General features: G+C 38.5%; 1 protein-coding gene across 9 annotated transcripts in view; it reads left to right on the top strand.

The window, feature by feature from the left end:
• The window catches only part of GPATCH2L (G-patch domain containing 2 like), a 61,220-nt gene extending 50,054 nt beyond the window's left edge, over window positions 1-11,166 (top strand). For 6 of the 9 annotated variants that reach the window (XM_028496211.2, XM_007129184.4, XM_007129180.4 and 3 more), the window contains one exon: window positions 6,300-11,166. In XM_028496211.2, the coding sequence (XP_028352012.1) occupies window positions 6,300-6,503 (204 nt within the window). In that variant the 3' untranslated portion in view covers window positions 6,504-11,166. The remainder of the gene's footprint in view (window positions 1-6,299) is intronic. The other 3 variants (XR_449347.4, XR_449346.4, XM_028496212.2) reach the window with 3 other exon arrangements.
• The last annotated feature ends 5,976 nt before the right edge of the window (window positions 11,167-17,142 follow it).

The raw sequence follows: 17,142 nt of genomic DNA, 5'->3' as shown, positions 1-17,142 counted from the left end.
CTCTCCAACATTTATTATTTGTAGACTTTTTGATGATGGCCATTCTGACTGGTGTGAGGTGATACCTCATTGTAGTTTTGATTTACATTTCTCTAATGATTAGTGATGTTGAGCGTCCTTTCATGTGTTTGTGGCAATCTGTATGTCTTCTTTGGAGAAATGTCTGTTTCAGTATACTGCCCATTTTTGGATTGGTTGTTTGTTTTTTTGACATTGAGCTGCATGAGTTGCTTGTATATTTAGGAGATTAATCCTATGTCAGTTGCTTCATTTGCAAATATCTTCTCCCATTCTGCGGGTTGTCTTTTCATCTTGTTTATGGTTTCCTTTGCTGTGCAAAGGCTTTTAAGTTTCGTTAGGTCCCATTTGTTTATTTTTGTTTTTATTTCCATTACTGTAGGAGGTGGGTCAAGAAGGATCTTGCTGTGATTTATGTCATAGTTTTCTGCCTATGTTTTCCTCTAAGAGTCTGGCCTTACATTTAGGTCTTTAATCCATTTTGAGTTTACTTTTGTGTATGATGTTAGGAAGTGTTCTAATTTCATTCTTTTACATGTAGCCGTCCAGTTTTCCCAACACCACTGATTGAACAGGCTGTCTTTTCTCCATTTTATATTCTTGCCTCCTTTGTCAAAGATAAGGTTACCCTATGTGTGTTGGTTTATCTCTGGGCTTTCTATCCTGTCCCATTGATATGTATGTCTGTTTTTGTGCCAGTACCATACTATCTTGGTTATTGTAGCTTTGTAATATAGTCTGAAGTCAGGGAGCCTGATTCCTCCAGCTCCATTTTTCTTTCTCAAGATTGTTGTGGCTATTAGGGGTCTTTTGTGTTTCCATACAAACTGTAAAATTTCTTGTTTTAGTTCTGTGAAAAATGCCATTGGTAATTTGATAGGGATTGCATTGAATCTGTAGATTGCTTTGGGTAGTAGAGTCATTTTCACAATGTTGATTCTTCCAATCCAAGAACATGGTATATCTCTCCATCTATTTGTATCATCTTTAATTTCTTTCATCAGTGTCTTATAATTTTCTGCATACAGGTCTTTTGTCTCCTTAGGTAGGTTTATTCCTAGATATTTTATTCTTTTTGTTGCAATGGTAAATGGGAGTGTTTTCTTAATTTCACTCTCAGATTTTTCATCATTAGTGTATAAGAATGCCAGAGATTTCTGTGCATTAATTTTGTATCCTGCTACTTTACCAAATTCATTGATTAGCTCTAGTAGTTTTCTGGTAGCATCTTTAGGATTCTCTAGTATCACGTCATCTGCAAACAGTGACAGTTTTACTTTTTCTTTTCCGATTTGGATTCCTTTTATTTCTTTTTCTTTTCCGATTGCTATGGCTAAAACTTCCAAAACTATGTTGAATAATAGTAGTGAGAGTGGGCAACCTTGTCTTGTTCCTGATCTTAGTGGAAGTGGTTTCAGTTTTTCACCATTGAAAACGATGTTGACTGTGGGTTTGTCATATATGCCCTTTATTGTGTTGAGGTAAGTTCCCTCTGTGCCTACTTTCTGGAGGATATTTATCATAAGTCGGTGTTGAATTTTGTCAAAGCTTTTTCTGCATCTATTGAGATGATCATATAGTTTTTATCCTTCAGTTTGTTAATATGGTTTATCACATTGATTGATTTGCGTATATTGAAGAATCCTTGTATTCCTGGGATAAACCCCACTTTATCATGGTGTATGATCCTTTTAATGTGTTGTTGGATTCTGTTTGCTAGTATTTTGTTGAGGATTTTCATATCTATGTTCATCAGTGTTATCGGCCTGTAGTTTTCTTTTTTTGTGACATCTTTGTCTGGTTTTGGTATCAGGGTGATGGTGGCCTCGTAGAACGAGTTTGGGCGTGTTCCTCCTTCTGCTATATTTTGGAAGAGTTTGAGAAGGATAGGTGTTAGCTCTTCTCTAAATGTTTGATAGCATTTGCCTGTGAAGCCATCTGGTCCTGGGATTTTTTTTGTTGGAAGATTTTTTTTTTTTTTTTTTTGCGGTACCCGGGCCTCTCATTGTTGTGGCCTCTCCCGCTGTGGAGCACAGGCTCCGGACGCACAGGCTCAGCGGCCATTATTTTCTATTTCTTCCTGGTTCAGTCTTGGAAGGTTGTGCTTTTCTAAGCATTTGTCCATTTCTTCCAGGTTGTCCATTTTATTGGCATAGAGTTGCTTGTAGTAATCTCTCATGATCCTTTGTATTTCTGCCGTGTTAGTTGGTACTTCTCCTTTTTCATTTCTAATTCTGTTGATTTGAGTCTTTTCCCTTTTTTTCTTGATGAATCTGGCTAATGGTTTATCAATTTTGTTTATCTTCTCAAAGAACCAGCTTTTAGTTTTATTCATCTTTGCTATCATTTCCTTCATTTCATATTCATTTATTTCTGATATGATCTTTATAATTTCTTTCCTTCTGCTAACTTTGGGGGTTTTTTGTTCTTCTTTCTCTAATTGCTTTTGATACAGTTTCAATTTTCTTAAATTTACCAAGGCTTGATTTGTGACCCAAGATATGATCTATCCTGGAGAATGTTCCATGAGCACTTGAGAAGAAAGTGTATTCTGTTTTTGGATGGAATGTCCTGTAAATATCAATTAAGTCCATCTTGTTTAATGTGTCATTTAAAGCTTGTGTTTAATTATTTATTTTCATTTTGGATGATCTGCCCATTGGTGAAAGTGGGGTGTTAAAGTCCCCTACTGTGATTTTGTTACTTTTGGTTTCCCCTTTTATGGCTGTTAGCATTTGCCTTATGTATTGAGGTGCTCCTATGTTGGATGCATAAATATTTACAATTGTTATATCTTCTTCTTGGATTGATTCCTTGATCATTATGTAGTGTTCTTCTTTGTCTCTTGTAATAGTCTTTATTCTAAACTCTATTTTGTCTGATATGAGAATTGCTACTCCAGCTTTCTTTTGATTTCCATTTGCATGGAATATCTTTTTCCATCCTCTCACTTTCAGTCTGTATGTGTCCCTAGGTCTGAAGTGGGTTTCTTCTAGACAGCGTATATATGGGTCTTGTTTTTGTATCCATTCAGCAAGTCTTTGTCTTTTAGTTGGAGCGTTTAATCCATTTACATGTAAGGTATTTATCATAAGGTATGTTCCTGTTACCATTTTCTGAATTGTTTTGGGTTTGTTATTGTAGGTCTTTCCATTCTCTTGTGTTTCCTGCCTAGAGAAGTTCCTTTAGCATTTGTTGTAAGCTGGTTTGGTGGTGCTGAATTCTCTTAGATTTTTGCGTGTCTGTAAAGGTTTTATTTTCTCCATCGAATCTGAATGAGATCCTTTCTGTGTAGAGTAATATTGGTTTTAGGTTTTTCCCTTTCATCACTTTAAATATGTCCTGCCACACCCTTCTGCCTTGCAGAGTTTCTGCTGAACGATCAGTTGTTAACCTTATGGGGATTCCCTTGTATGTTATTTGTTGTTTTTCCCTTTCAACTATAATCTTTTCAAGTATTTTCTCAGTCCCTTTCTTTTTCTCTTCTTTTGGGACCCCCTATAATTCAAATGTTGGTGCATTTAATGTTGTCCCAGAGTTGTCTGAGACTGTCCTCAATTCTTTTCATTCTTTTTTTCTTTATTCTCCTCTGCGGTAGTTATTTCCACTATTTTATCTTCCAGGTCCCTTATCCGTTCTTTGGCCTCAGTTATTCTGCTTTTGATTTCTTCTAGAGAATTTTTTTCTTTCTTTTTTTTTTTTTTAAAGAAGATGTTGGGGGTAGAAGTTTATTTATTTATTTATTTTATTTTTGCTGTGTTGGGTCTTCGTTTCTGTGCGAGGGCTTTTTATTTTTGCTGTGTTGGTTCTTCGTTACTGTGCGAGGGCTTTCTCTAGTTGCGGCAAGCAGGGGCCACTCTTCATCACGGCGCACGGGCCTCTCACTATCGCGGCCTCTCTTGTTGCGGAGCACAGGCTCCAGACGCGCAGGCTCAGTAGTTGTGGCTCACGGGCCTAGTTGCTCTGTGGCATGTGGGATCCTCCCAGACCAGGGCTTGAACCCATGTCCCCTGCATTAGCAGGCAGATTCTCAACCACTGCGACACCAGGGAAGCCCCCCTTCTAGAGAATTTTTAATTTCATTTATTGTGTTGTTCATCATTGTTTGTTTGCTCTTTAGTTCTTCTAGGTCCTTGATAAACGTTTCTTTTATTTTCTCCATTCTATTTCCAAGATTTTCGATCATCTTTACTGTCATTACTCTGAATTCTTTTTGAGGTAGACTGCCTATTTCCTCTTCATTTGTTTGGTGGGTTTTTGCTTTGCTCCTTCATCTGCTGTGAGTTTCTTTGTCTTCTCATTTTGCTTAACTTACTATGTTTGGGGTCTCCTCTTCACAGGCTGCAGGTTTGTATTTCCCATTGTTTTTGGTGTCTGCCTGCAGTGGGTAACGTTGGTTCTGTGGGATGTGTAGGCTTCCTGTTGGAGGGGCCTGGTGCCTGTGTTCTGATGGATGAGGCTGGATCTTGTCTTTCTGGTGGGCAGGACCATGTCTGGTGGGGTGTTTTGGGGTGTTTGTGACCTTATTATGATTTTAGGCAGCCCTCTGCTAATGGTGGGGTTGTGTTTCTGTCTTGCTAGTTGTTTGGCATGGGATATCCAGCACTGGAGCTTGCTGGTCGTTGAGTGGAGCTGGTTCTTAGAGTTGAGACGGAGATCTCTGGGAGAGTTCTCGCCGATTGATATTTCAAGGGGCCGGGAGGTCTCTGGTGGACCAGTGTCCTGAACTCAGCTCTCCCACCTCAGAGGCTCAGGCCTGACACCCGGCTGGAGCACCAAGACCCAGTTCTTGGGGAAGGGGCCCTTGCAGTTTCTAAGGAACAAGGTTTCTTTGTAACTGCTCTGTCCATGAGATCACATAGAAAGTTCTCATTTTCTGAAGGAAATATATCCAGAGAAGCAGATGGCACATTTTCCATAGTGCAATTCCTCTTCTTTGGATAGGACTCCTCAAAAAGGTAACAGGCCAAGAATCTAGGACAGTTTTTTCACCATGGTTGATGACCATCTAGTAATGGTAGATATAGTTTTATGAAATTTATTTTCACTTAAATAGGAGTGAATGAGCACGTGTGTGTGAGAAATAGAGAGAGAGAGAGATTTGGGAGGTGATGTCAGATGTATTTCTTGCTGCTATGGTTGAGGTTCCAAAATGTTTGAAAGCCACTACCCTCTAAAAACTCTTGTATATGTGCCATGGAGTTAATAGCTTTCAAGGTTTTTTTTTCTTTCTTTCTGAAATTCATGTTTGAATGTTGGGTATACCTGTAAATCTGAAATAAACCCTTGGGTGCACTCTGATATAATCTAATCTTTTTCATTAAGAAAAAAAAAAGTATTGGTTGTGACCCACTACATTGATTTTGTGACACATAATTTGAAAATTACTTTTCTAGGTTATATTCCTGGGAATGGAATTATTGTGACAGGATAAAAAAGAAACTTTTTAAGATTTTGCTCTATTTTAGTGTCTATATTTGTTTTCAACAGAGCGGGTATGATAGTGGTTTGTACTGCTCTGCTCAGGGGGCATTTGGAAATGTGAGGACAGTGTTTGGTTGTCACAATGACTGGGGAATGCTTTTGGCATTCAGGGACAGGGTCCAGAATAGTAAGTGTCCTAAAAAAATAGGACAGCCCTGCACAAGCAATGATTTTCCTATCCAGATGTCTTAATGTGCTGTTGAAAAACCATGGGCTTGATTGTGTGATTTTTCTACCATTTGCCTTATTGTTCAGTGTTTATTGGTGACACCGTCATTTTGGAGGCATAGGATGTTGTAGAAAGAGCAGAGGGCTTGGAGGCTGGTATATGAGTTTGAGTCTTGCTACTTAACCAGCCCGGTTGTGTCCCTGAACAAATTATCCGCTTTCTCTATGCCTTCGTTTTCTGATCCAGGAAATGGAGATGACGATACCTACTTCTAAGAGTTTGCATTAAGAAATAAGATTATAAGTATACATTGTTTACACAGTACAGTGCCTGGCACATAAATGCTTAATAAGTGATTATTACTACATTGTGAATTTGTACTACTGAATTTATTCATTTGTTCAGTTAAACCCATTTTCTGAGGTGGAGAAATACAATACAATACTTATCTTACTTAAATCTTGCCTTTATTTTTTGGTTAAAAAAAAAAAAGAAACTTTGGCCGCTTGGTTTAATAGGACATATAAAGTATAAGGATTAAGAAAGTTTTGTATTGACATCTCTCTCATTCTAATTTGTCTCCTTTTGACTTTTTTCCTTCTTACTTTTATTGTAACACCCTTACCAGTTCACATGGATGCAGTGGAGCCAACCATACCAGCATCACAGGCCCCCAAATCTCCAAACTCTGAGTGGTTGGTCAGGACCTCTGCTGCAGAGAAAACCACTGACTCAACTGCAGGTCCATTTTTTAAAATGCCACAAGAAAAGAGCCCTGGATACAGCTAGACAGCAGAATTTCATCCACCAAGAACCGACTAGATGTTGTTGAAACAAATATTAGACTTTGTATTATATTGTCTTGAATATCTTAATTGACATTCCCAGTCCTTTTGCCACCAGGACTGACTCCTCTTCAAAGAAGTAGACTTTCTCTTAGAAAATCATATTGTGAAAATCTTTTTTTTTAATTATAAAATATTAGGACAGCAATTTTTTTAAAAAAGGTCATCCTATGCTATATTTGTTACATTGCTGTTGCTGTCCCAACAGTTACCTACAGCTCTGTTTACAGAGCTGTTGCTGTTTTGCAGGTATGTCTTTTTTCTTGAAGAACTAGTAACTGCTTTTGCATATTTTTTGTGTAGAGCTTTTAATACCATTTGAGGAAGTTCCAAATTTGCAGCCAGTTCCAGACAAAGTTAAACACAGATTTAAGATCTGTGTGTGGAATTGTTTGCAGGAGATAAGGCTTGCCTTTGAGCCTGGTCTTGATTCAAGCAGAGTGCCAATAAGATAAATCCACCAAGTACTCAATTTGGAGCCTCAGAAGAGACTACCAGCAGCATGGGCCTTGGAAACTTAATCCATCTTTCTAGATGTCCTGTTGGAATCGCCAGCAGCTGCACTGTACTTTGCCTCATCTCCAAAGTCTGTGTTCTACTGAAAGAGGACCTATATATATATACACATACAGATTGGTGTCATGAAGGTGCTTTAGGTGTACAGCAAATTTAAAATAGTGGATTGTGTCTTAATACTTCATGTTGCGGTGTAAGCCTTTATGTACTAAACAAGACTTTTATTGTTAGTATTATAGGTCAATAACCTGTAGCAGAAATTCATACTCTATTATAATAATGGCTTTTTGAGGCCATACTTTGGGGAGGAAAAATGCCTTTTTGACATGCCTTTATACTTGGTATGTTTATGACGGCTCAGCTGCATGAAGAATTATATATACAGCCATGCCTCAAGTTGGATGCTCCTTTGTCAAAATGAGGACTAAGTGACTGCCTAGAGCTTCTGAAGAAAAGCCACCCTTTCTAAAAAAGTATTATCGAGATTGTCTGTCATTGAGGGACCTGGTTGGCAGAAGGGCTCTTTTTTGTTCAAATTGAATGCTTTTACTCTGAGATACACAGAAGCCGTCCTCAAGTGTCCGCTGCTCTTGTGACCTTCTAGAGGAACTCCCAACCGTGCACCTGGTAGGAAAGAGCCTCCTTTCCCTGAAGCGCAGTTGTCCTTTCTCACACAGAATTTAATGGTGGGCCGCTCTGTCGTATTCCTTTAAAAATTGTTGTCCTTATCAGTGGTAGCTCCAGAATGTCCTTGTCAGTGGTGTGGGTGTGAATCTGGTGGGAAAGGGGGACTGGAAGCTAAGTTTACATAGCACTTTATGTAAGACTGAGAACATGGCAGTTGTCCACAAGAAGGAATATGGTGAAGGGAGGGGCGGGTGGAGATTACGGCATGAGAAGTAGTGCCAAAGCCAGCCCAGCATCCCTGGGAGCCACCCAGATTCTTGTGCAGTAGCGAGTGTACTTCCCTTCCTATGGCTGCACCCATAGCAGAATAGAAAACATAATGTCTGTTGAATATAAAGTGGTTCTACTCAGTTGTTTTAGTGATGAAGGTCTCTTTTTGTTGTAATATGTGCATTCTTACCTAGTCCCAATAGTGTCCCGAGGCACACGTTTCTAACATAATTTGTTGGACTTAAGGGAGAAATTCATGAACATAGTAATTTTATTTTCTTTGCACTAAGCTCCATGGCTCATTCAGAGATCAGTCCTGTGATCATGGCCTGTTAAGACCTCTGTAGTTTGGGTAGCATCTTTTTCTTCATGACATGTAGCCTAATAATTCTCCTTTCTACCTGCGATTAAAAATCACTTATATGTACAACTTTATTTACATTTTAAACATCTATGATGTAAACGTAGGTGATTGCTACCATTTTATAGAGTCAAGGACAGTCTTAGTGACTTCCCCCAAATCTCATAATCAAGTCAAGACTAAAATCCCAGACTTAGAGACTTTCTTGGCCCTGGGTTATAATCTTTTGATTGTCATTGATAGACCTGAGTCACTCTGAGACTCATATTTTTGAAACAGTAACTCTGAGACTCATATTTTTGAAACAGTATGCCAGATAAACAGAATGTTTATCATCTTTCTTGATCAAGCTTTCCTACATATTTTGAATACTTTCAGTGGGGAGCAACCAAAATGCCATATCTGTAATAAGTAGGAGAGAAAATTAATTGCCTAAGAGAATACCATTAAGCACACAGATATTTTTCCAATACAGGGTTGTAAATTGTGCTCCTTATTTTAAGCTGCTGCATGAGCATGCTTACAGAATTATTCACCGACTTACTCTGCTTGTTTTTTATATGAGTCCATTCCAGAGGAATACTCTTAGAATTAAGTGTATTTTGAATCTTAAATTTTAAATTTCCTTTTTATATGGCAAAGTGTATAATGTCATAAATTAAGAAAAATCTGTTACCTTTCAACAAAAGGTATAATTTCAAAATCAGGTTTTGAAATTTGTTGAAAAAAAAGATAGCTTGACTTCTTTTGAGGATAATCATTGAGCTCACATGTGTTTGATCTGCTCAAAAGTAATAACCGAAGCAGAGTTCCACAGTTCTTCCTAATTTCAGGATTCTGATTTATCCCAGCTTGCTGTCCAGTCTGTCTGTCTAAATCCTAATCTTGGGTATTTTTCACAGTGGGCAAAAACATTATGTACTTGCATGAGCATCATTCATAAAGGATAGTTTTGCTTACGGGTTTAAGGGAATTTGAGATTATTTTTCAGGTGCAGTATTTTAAAGGGAACAACTTCATTTGCATCAAAACTTGTGTTGCTTTTTGGTAAGAACTGTTCAGAAAAGGAAATTAGTAGCTGTTTACATGGTGCCAAGTTTGGAGGGGCAGAGTATGATCTTTATTGAGTGGTGTGTTCTCGATAAATAGGCCTCATTTAGCCTTGAAATCTTTAGAAATCAAATGCAATTGGAAATTTCAGATGACAGAGGTTTTTGCTGGGCTATACAATCAGGCTGCAAGTAAGGCCATTTTGGCAACAAAATGACCAAAAGCTGAAATAAAGCTTCTTAATCTGTGATGCTTATGGCATCCTTTGCTAATAAGTAAAGCTCAATACCTAGGAGAGGTAATTTAAACTACTTCTGAATCCCAAATAGGTGAATCTGACATATCTCTGTACTGTGGAACCAGAAATGCAGTCTAGATCACAGCATAGCAAGTTCTGATGCTAAAAGTACAGGAGCAGAGTTATCATAGCAGTAAGTCATTTAGAGGTGAAAGAGTCTCAGAGTGTCACGTGAGGAAGGAGCTAGGTGGCACTGTCACTGCTGGTGTGATGGGTTCTCCACTTCGGCTCCAGGAAAAGGCTCCTGGTGATGCCTGATTCATTTCCAGTCTTTGCTTTATTTTGGCTTCACTACCATGATTCTGAGCCACAAGCTTTTTTATTTCCTGGGGATTAGGCTGTGTAAAAATACAGCATTAGCTGTATTCAGCATTCTGTATATTTGGTGAACCTTATCTGAGCTGGGATGAGAACAGAGTGGCTTTCTCTGGCAGCAGTGGATACAGTCTAGTTGGGGGCATAGCTTATAGGCTGTATCATGGTTCATGGGATGGTGGGAGGGGTGGCAGAAGCAGTTTGCTCTTGCTGTCAGCTGCTTCCTTTGCTAATGTTTCAGCTGCCCATTTGACTTGTCAGTATTTCCTTATCTCCCTCTCCAGTTGTGACAGTTAGTGTAGTTACTGATAGTGACAGCAATCAGGTTGGGTTCCTACCTCATGAGAAAACTGGCACAGTGGGAAAAAGGTGAGGAAATTGGTGGGTTCTGCTATTAGCACTAAACGCAAGTGGCCGGGACATGCTTTCATTAAGATCACGAAACAGATGAACATCAAGATCACGAAACAGATGAACATCAAATGCCTGGAAGTAGCAACATTGAAAAGAAACAAAGGAAATTGAGTGATCTTGCTGAAGAGTGTGGATTAGAAGGTTTTTAACAAGCCCAGCAAAACAAACTTATGGCCAAAAGAAGAAATTTTCCTGCCACTGCCCTGCACTGCACTTGGTAAAATTGCCAAATGTGGGGGAAAAAAATTTTCCAAGCACAGTATTGAAGAATGGGGCAGATCCTGAAGATGTTCACCAAGGAAAGGAATCTTGGCAAGGTTCAGACTGGGAAGGCAAGGGGAAGAGAAGGAGATGCTTAGAGCAGGGCTGCTAGGGCCCCGAGTTCAACAGCATCCGTACATTCTTCCCACCTCCAGATCTGCTGAATCAGAAACTCTGAGGGTGAGGCCCAGCAGTCTTTTACCAGCCCTCCAGGGGACTTGATGTTTAAAAATGATGCACAATGATGTTTAAGAACCGCAGGCTTTGCCACAGTTAAAAAGAAGTGTTTTAATATACTGGTGTCCCCCCCCAAGCTCTGAGGTGCTCTTATACTTTCCTTCATAAGTATAGAGATGTTTTGTGTATGGTTCTTTGCAGAAACTGTTAAATGTCTTTATTTCCCATACTTTTTCCCTCAAGTTCCTGAAAGATCTCCTAGAAATATTGAGAAAGGATGATGTGGAGAAAAATGCCATTGAGGCCATTTTTAGATGGATAGAAACAACCTTTTAAAAGTGGATTAAAATATAGCAATGGATTTTTAGTCTGTGAGTGATCATTGATTTTCACAACCGACAGTAAAACATTTGTGTAAGATACTGCCATCCATGATTTTATGATACCTGTTCATTACATCTTAGTTTCATGGGAAAATGTCATATATTTTCCAGCCTCATAATGATGAAGTCTTTAAAGTATGGCTCACAAAAATGAAAAAAATAATTGGAAGAAAAAAACACCCTGAGTACATAGCTATTGTGTAATAAATACCTGTTGAATTATTGGTAATCTTTTGCTGGGAATTAATCTCAGTACTTCAGAGCATGTAAAAATCAATTTTCAGTGATCCCACTTAATCACACCTTACTGTCTTTGTTTTACATTTTCAGCTAGTGATTCCGCAGGGGCTGGGGACCAGTAGTAACAACATGTTATATTTTTTCATCGTCTGACTTACGATTCAGTGTTTCAGAAGACGGTACTCTAATCTTAAAGCTTTGAAGTGGTTGTATGGTCATTTTTTCTTTAGATTTTATTTGTGTGAATTGGCCTAGGCCCTACTTTATTACTAAAGCCTATGAACCAAATTTCTCTTTCTGGGAATATGTGTGGCTACGGAGGGGTTCTCTAGTATCATTTCCTCAGATGCTCATGTTTTGTGCCTGGATTTTTATCTATAAAGGTGACTGCTGACGCGGAAAGGTCAGTGCCATTGAAAGAAAAGTCTTAATGTTACAGTTCCCCTAGAAACAAGAGGCACGGTTTGGCATGCAGGGCCACAGGACGAACACCAAGTTTGGGTCAGGAGGCAGAAGACGGGAACAAGTGATAGGTTTAGGCCAGAGCCATGATCAGGATTTTCTTGGGAAAGGCAAAACAGGGCAGGGAGAACAGTTTAGGAATGGCTAGTGAATAATTCCAGGGCCTTAGGGCTACAGTGTGGGCTCCAGTTGCCTGGTGCCTGGCCCTGGGATGATTGTGTCCTGGGGTGTACAGGCCAGATGGAGGAGGTGTGGCTCCATCAGACCTGGTTAGTTTGCGCATCAAAAGCATGCTGCAGGCTGAGTCCTTTGCAGTCTCTAAGAACTGGCCAGTCCTGAGAGGGGTCGTCTTTCCCCATCCAGAAAGTTTTTTTAAGATGTCAAAACATCATAATATATTGAAAATATAAAACATGATTAATACACATGTATAGACTGTTTAGCTCTCTTTTCAATTTCTGTAGTCTTTTAAAGCACCACATAATTTTTCTTTTCCGTCTTGAAAACCATTTAAAAGTACCTCTGGCCAAAAATGTTAGCGTTACTAGATATTATCAAGGTGTGGGAATATAAAAAATTTTAAGATGTAAATTATGAAAATAATGTTTTCTTTCGCTAGAAGTGAGTTCTGACCCTTGCAGTTCCCTCATTCAAATGTTTAACTGAAAAAAGAAAGAAAATATCAGAGAACTTATAAGTAGCCTTGGTGACTGACTTAAATCAACCCGTTTCACTACATATAGATTCTACACCTTGCTCCTCCCCGTGGGCCATGTATTTCTCCATGAAAATCTGCTACCCCAAAATCATGGTGACAATTTGAATTGCTCTAAATATTTATCTCACTCAGCCTCCCACCTGTTGTCAGCAGCTATTGCAAACTGGCCATTTTAAACCCTTTCAGTCCCCACCTTCTCTCAACCCCAGCAGCTCATCTCACCTCTCCCCTAACATAATGGAGCATTAGATGGGGAAACTCCGCTTACACACCTTCACATACACCCTTCGTCACCTCTTTGTATTGGAAATTCCTGCCCTCCCCCTAACAAATCCCTTCTCTTAACACTCAAGGTCCTCTCCCTTGATCAGATGCCTTGCTCAGTACAGCTTCTCACTCCTGACACGTATGGCTTTGCAATTTAAACACATTCAAAGACTCCCTCTTCAAACAAAAATGCCTTTCCTCAACCCTTTGAACCCCTTGACTAGCACTAAATACTGTTCTTTCCTGTACTTTGTCTGTTAATTCTCAATTCACTGAAGCAGTAGTTTTTAACCCTGGCTGCACACTAGGGTCATCTGGGGAGATTTAAAAAAAACCCTAATTCCCTTGACTGAACCACAAGCCAATTACACCAGAATGGGGTAGTGGGACAGTCTTTTTAAAGCAAAGATGTGCAGCCAACGTGCAGCCGAGGCTGAGAGCCGATACGCTAAAACCTGGCCGCTACCCTCGCCGCCATTAAGATTGTTCTTGCTCGGTTCACCAGTGACTTCTGGTTGCCAAAATTTAGTCCTTAGGTTGATTTTTATGTTTTGATAGCATATAACTGCTTCCTTGCTGGAGTTCTGACTCTTCTGACCCTGCTCTCCTGATCTTTCTCCTGCTTTCTCAGCCTCTCAGGCAGAGTGGTTGGTAGGTCCGTCCAATGCAGACTGAATGTCTGCCTCTGCCCTCCACTCCATTACTTCATTAATACCCATGTGCTAGTGAGTTCCTTTGCCATGCCACCTTAATGTGCTGGCTTAAAGCACAGATTGGAGTGAAGCACTTCCATTCATTGGTAATTATCGTAAACTAGGAAAGCCAACTCAAGGTGTCTGCTCCTTTCCTCACTTCTCTTTGCTCCTCCTTCAAGCCCACTGAAGTAGGAAGAATTGCTAACCACACTAGTCAGTTTCTATGATGGATAGCCCCTATTTACTAGTGGGTGGAGTTGTTCTTCATGAAGAGTCAGGCTGAACTGTGGTCCCTTTTCTGCTTTCCCCCTTCCAGGGTCTTGGGCTGGTAAGGAGGCCTGGGCCCACTTCTACATATAAGAAGGCTACCCGCCATCTAGTACTTCAGTTTTTTTACTTGCTGCTGTTGGTAAGATTTTAGTTTGAGTTTAGGGGAGAGACAGACCCATTTCCTCACCTCTTTTTGACCTTGGGTGCCATGTTGGAGCTTACTTTATCAGAAAACTTTGTTGGAGTCTCAGGCATTCTCCCTACTAATAATAAAGTGGAACTTGATTTTCCACATCACTGCATGCTGCCTTTGGAGCTCTGTGTAGGGGTTCCACCCTCACCAGAAGGGACTGTGTGTTTCTGGCTTCTTTACATCACTAGTTTCTGATTTAAAATCTGGAATAGGTGGATCTGATTGTCAGGTGCCTATGTGCTAACTGCAGGAAGTGAGAATGAGGTTATCTGGAATGTTCAGCTTCCGCTGGGGAGAGATGAATTCCTTAAACACAGTATGTTTTAATGTCTGGGAGAGCTAGTCCCCTCATAATTTTTCAGTGTTTTCTTGGCTATTCTTACATGTTTATTTTTCTATGTAAACTTTAGTGTCAACCGGTGTAACTCCATTTTTAAAAAGTGTGTTGATATTTTTATTGAGATCGTATTACATTTATTAACTAACTTAGAGAAAAATGACATCTTTACAGTGTTGAGTCATCCTATCCAAGAACAGGGGATGTATTTCTACTGTTCAAGTCTATTTTTGTGCCTTTTAAAGACTTTTAAAATTTTCCTTGTATAGGTTTGTGTTTCTTGTTAAGTTTATCCCTAAGTATTTAATCTTTGTTGCTAGTAAATGGGGTTTTCTCTGCCATTATGTCTTCTACTTGGTTATTGTTCGTGTATGTGAAGGCTGTTGATTTTTATATGCTAATTTTTTATCCTGCTAACTTACTGCATACTTTTACTTTTGGGTTTAGTTTTATCATTGATCATTGAGGGTCAAAAAACATCTTTCTAAATGCACAAAGCAGTGGCAAGAAATGAAAGAATCTGTAGAGGTCAAAAAGGGATGTGAAAGCTCAAAAGTTGGGAGGCAAGTAAGATGAAAGCCAGCTTTCACCCTGAAGGTATCTGCTGAGAGCTGGTCTCCTTGAGTCTCTGTCATGATGACTGTGATGCGTGCAGGAGGTAAAGCAGGGTCTGCTCAAGACAGGGAGATCTGAGGTCTCCCACAGAGCGAGGACCCTCAAAGTGCTACACTTACAGTGTAAGGGGAGATACTAAATAAACCCACCAAGCAGAAATAACAGCAAGGGAACATGCCTTTCTTGACCTTGGCCCTGGATGGAGGAAAAGCTTTTTATTTTAACCTAAAAATTTTTAACAAGTTGCCCCTTATAGAGGTTTATGGCCCAAATTTATACTACTCGTGTGGTCCAAAATACTGCAAGTGGGAATTTAATTTACAATGGACCCAGGTAGGTGGTAACCCCAGATGACTGGCAGAAGCAAACACATTCTCTCTGGAGGAATGAAACTTCAATCTAGGTATCAAAGAATTCCCACAGATAAAGTTACAAAGAATATGGGTAGCTCACAGTTAAAAATCACAAACCAAAGAAGGAAATAAGTACCATGAGTGCAAGTCATCAGAAACAACATACAGGAGAATCAGACTCACAAACAACTTAGATATTGTACTTATTAGCACAGAATATAAACATATTACACATGTTTTAAATATATTTCAAGAAGTCAAAGAGAGGCTTCAAAACACCAGGCAACAAAAGCATATACTTTTGAAAGGGGTTGATGAGAGTTAACATGTCCTAACGCCCTTTAATTTTTCAAGAGGAGAGTAAAGAATCTTATTAGTTAGGGACTTTAAGTAAGTAGGTCTGTTAAAACATTTGGAGTAACTTTTAAAAGAATAAATATAAAGACTATAGCATTTAAACTAATAATGGATAAAAGGAATGATAAGAAAAATTAGAAAGTTAAGAAAAATAAAAAGTATACAATAAGATGGTAAAAGGATTCAAATATAGTATAAAGCGTAAATGAATTACTCCAGTTGAAAGATAAAGCCTATAATACTGGAGTTTTAAAATCCAGCTATATGCTCTTTATAAGAGACATATCTAAAACTTTAAAGAAAGGTTGAAAAGGAAAAGGATGGAAAAAATATACGAGGCAGATATCAGAGAAAGTAAGGATAATCTCTACAAAATAATAAACATTGGTTCAATTACTGATAAATGGTTCAATTTGTCAGGGGGATATACTAATTCTCAACTAAGCTTAATAATATAGCCTGAATGTACATAAGCAGAACTAAGTTTAAAATATACTCTTTCAGTAATTGATATAACAAGTGGACAGAAATGGTTATGAATATAGCATATTTAACAAATATGCTCAGTGTAATGGACATGAATGGAATCACACCCAAGAATATGAAGAATTACACATTATTTTCAAGCACAGATTGAACATTTATAAAAATTGACTCTCAGGCCGTAAAGCAAACCTTAGTAAATTCCAAAGATTAGAGTCACGTAGATCACGCTAATCACAATGAAAGTAAATTTAAAAGACAATAGCCAAAAAGGGGGGGAGGTGTGATTTTCTAATGCATTTAGAAATTTAATAACATATCTAAACCAATGAATCAATGAAAAAATCATAATGGGTATTAGAAAATACTTATAACTAATTATATAAAAATCCTATGCAGTAACACTTCGGATACAGCTAAAGGGATAGTTAGAGGAAAATTTATGGTCTGAAATGTTTTGAGTTAAGAAGAGAGGACTGAAAATTTATGGGGTAAGCATTCTACATTTACACTTACTAAAAGAACAACATTATTCTTCTAGAAAAGAATAATAGAGAAGGCAAAAGTAATAAAAGTTGTGAGATCAGAACTTAATGCTATAGAAAATGAACATGTAATTGAGAGATCAACAAAGCCACAAATTAAGACAAATAATATAGACAAATCTCTAACATCATTAAGAAAAAATAGGGAAGGCACAAAAATATTAGGAATCAAAGGGGTATATAATTATAGATTTAGAGATTTAAAAGTTAATAAGGTAGTGCTATGAACAACTTCAGCCAATAAATTTGAAAGCTTACACAAAATGGACAGATATCTAGAAAGATGATTTACCAAAACTCAGTTGGGAGAAATAGAAAGCTTGGTTAGTCCTGTAACATTAGACAAATCTAGTCAATAGTTTAAAAGCTGAGACTGTATGTTCTTTGTAGAAAGATTTTGTGTGATCCACTGAAAATGC

This window comes from Physeter macrocephalus, chromosome 11 (assembly GCF_002837175.3).
Source record: "Physeter macrocephalus isolate SW-GA chromosome 11, ASM283717v5, whole genome shotgun sequence".
NCBI classification, from domain to species: domain Eukaryota; kingdom Metazoa; phylum Chordata; class Mammalia; order Artiodactyla; family Physeteridae; genus Physeter; species Physeter macrocephalus.
The sequence above is the reverse complement of the archived record's forward strand: the minus strand, read 5'-3'. Positions and strand labels throughout refer to the sequence as shown.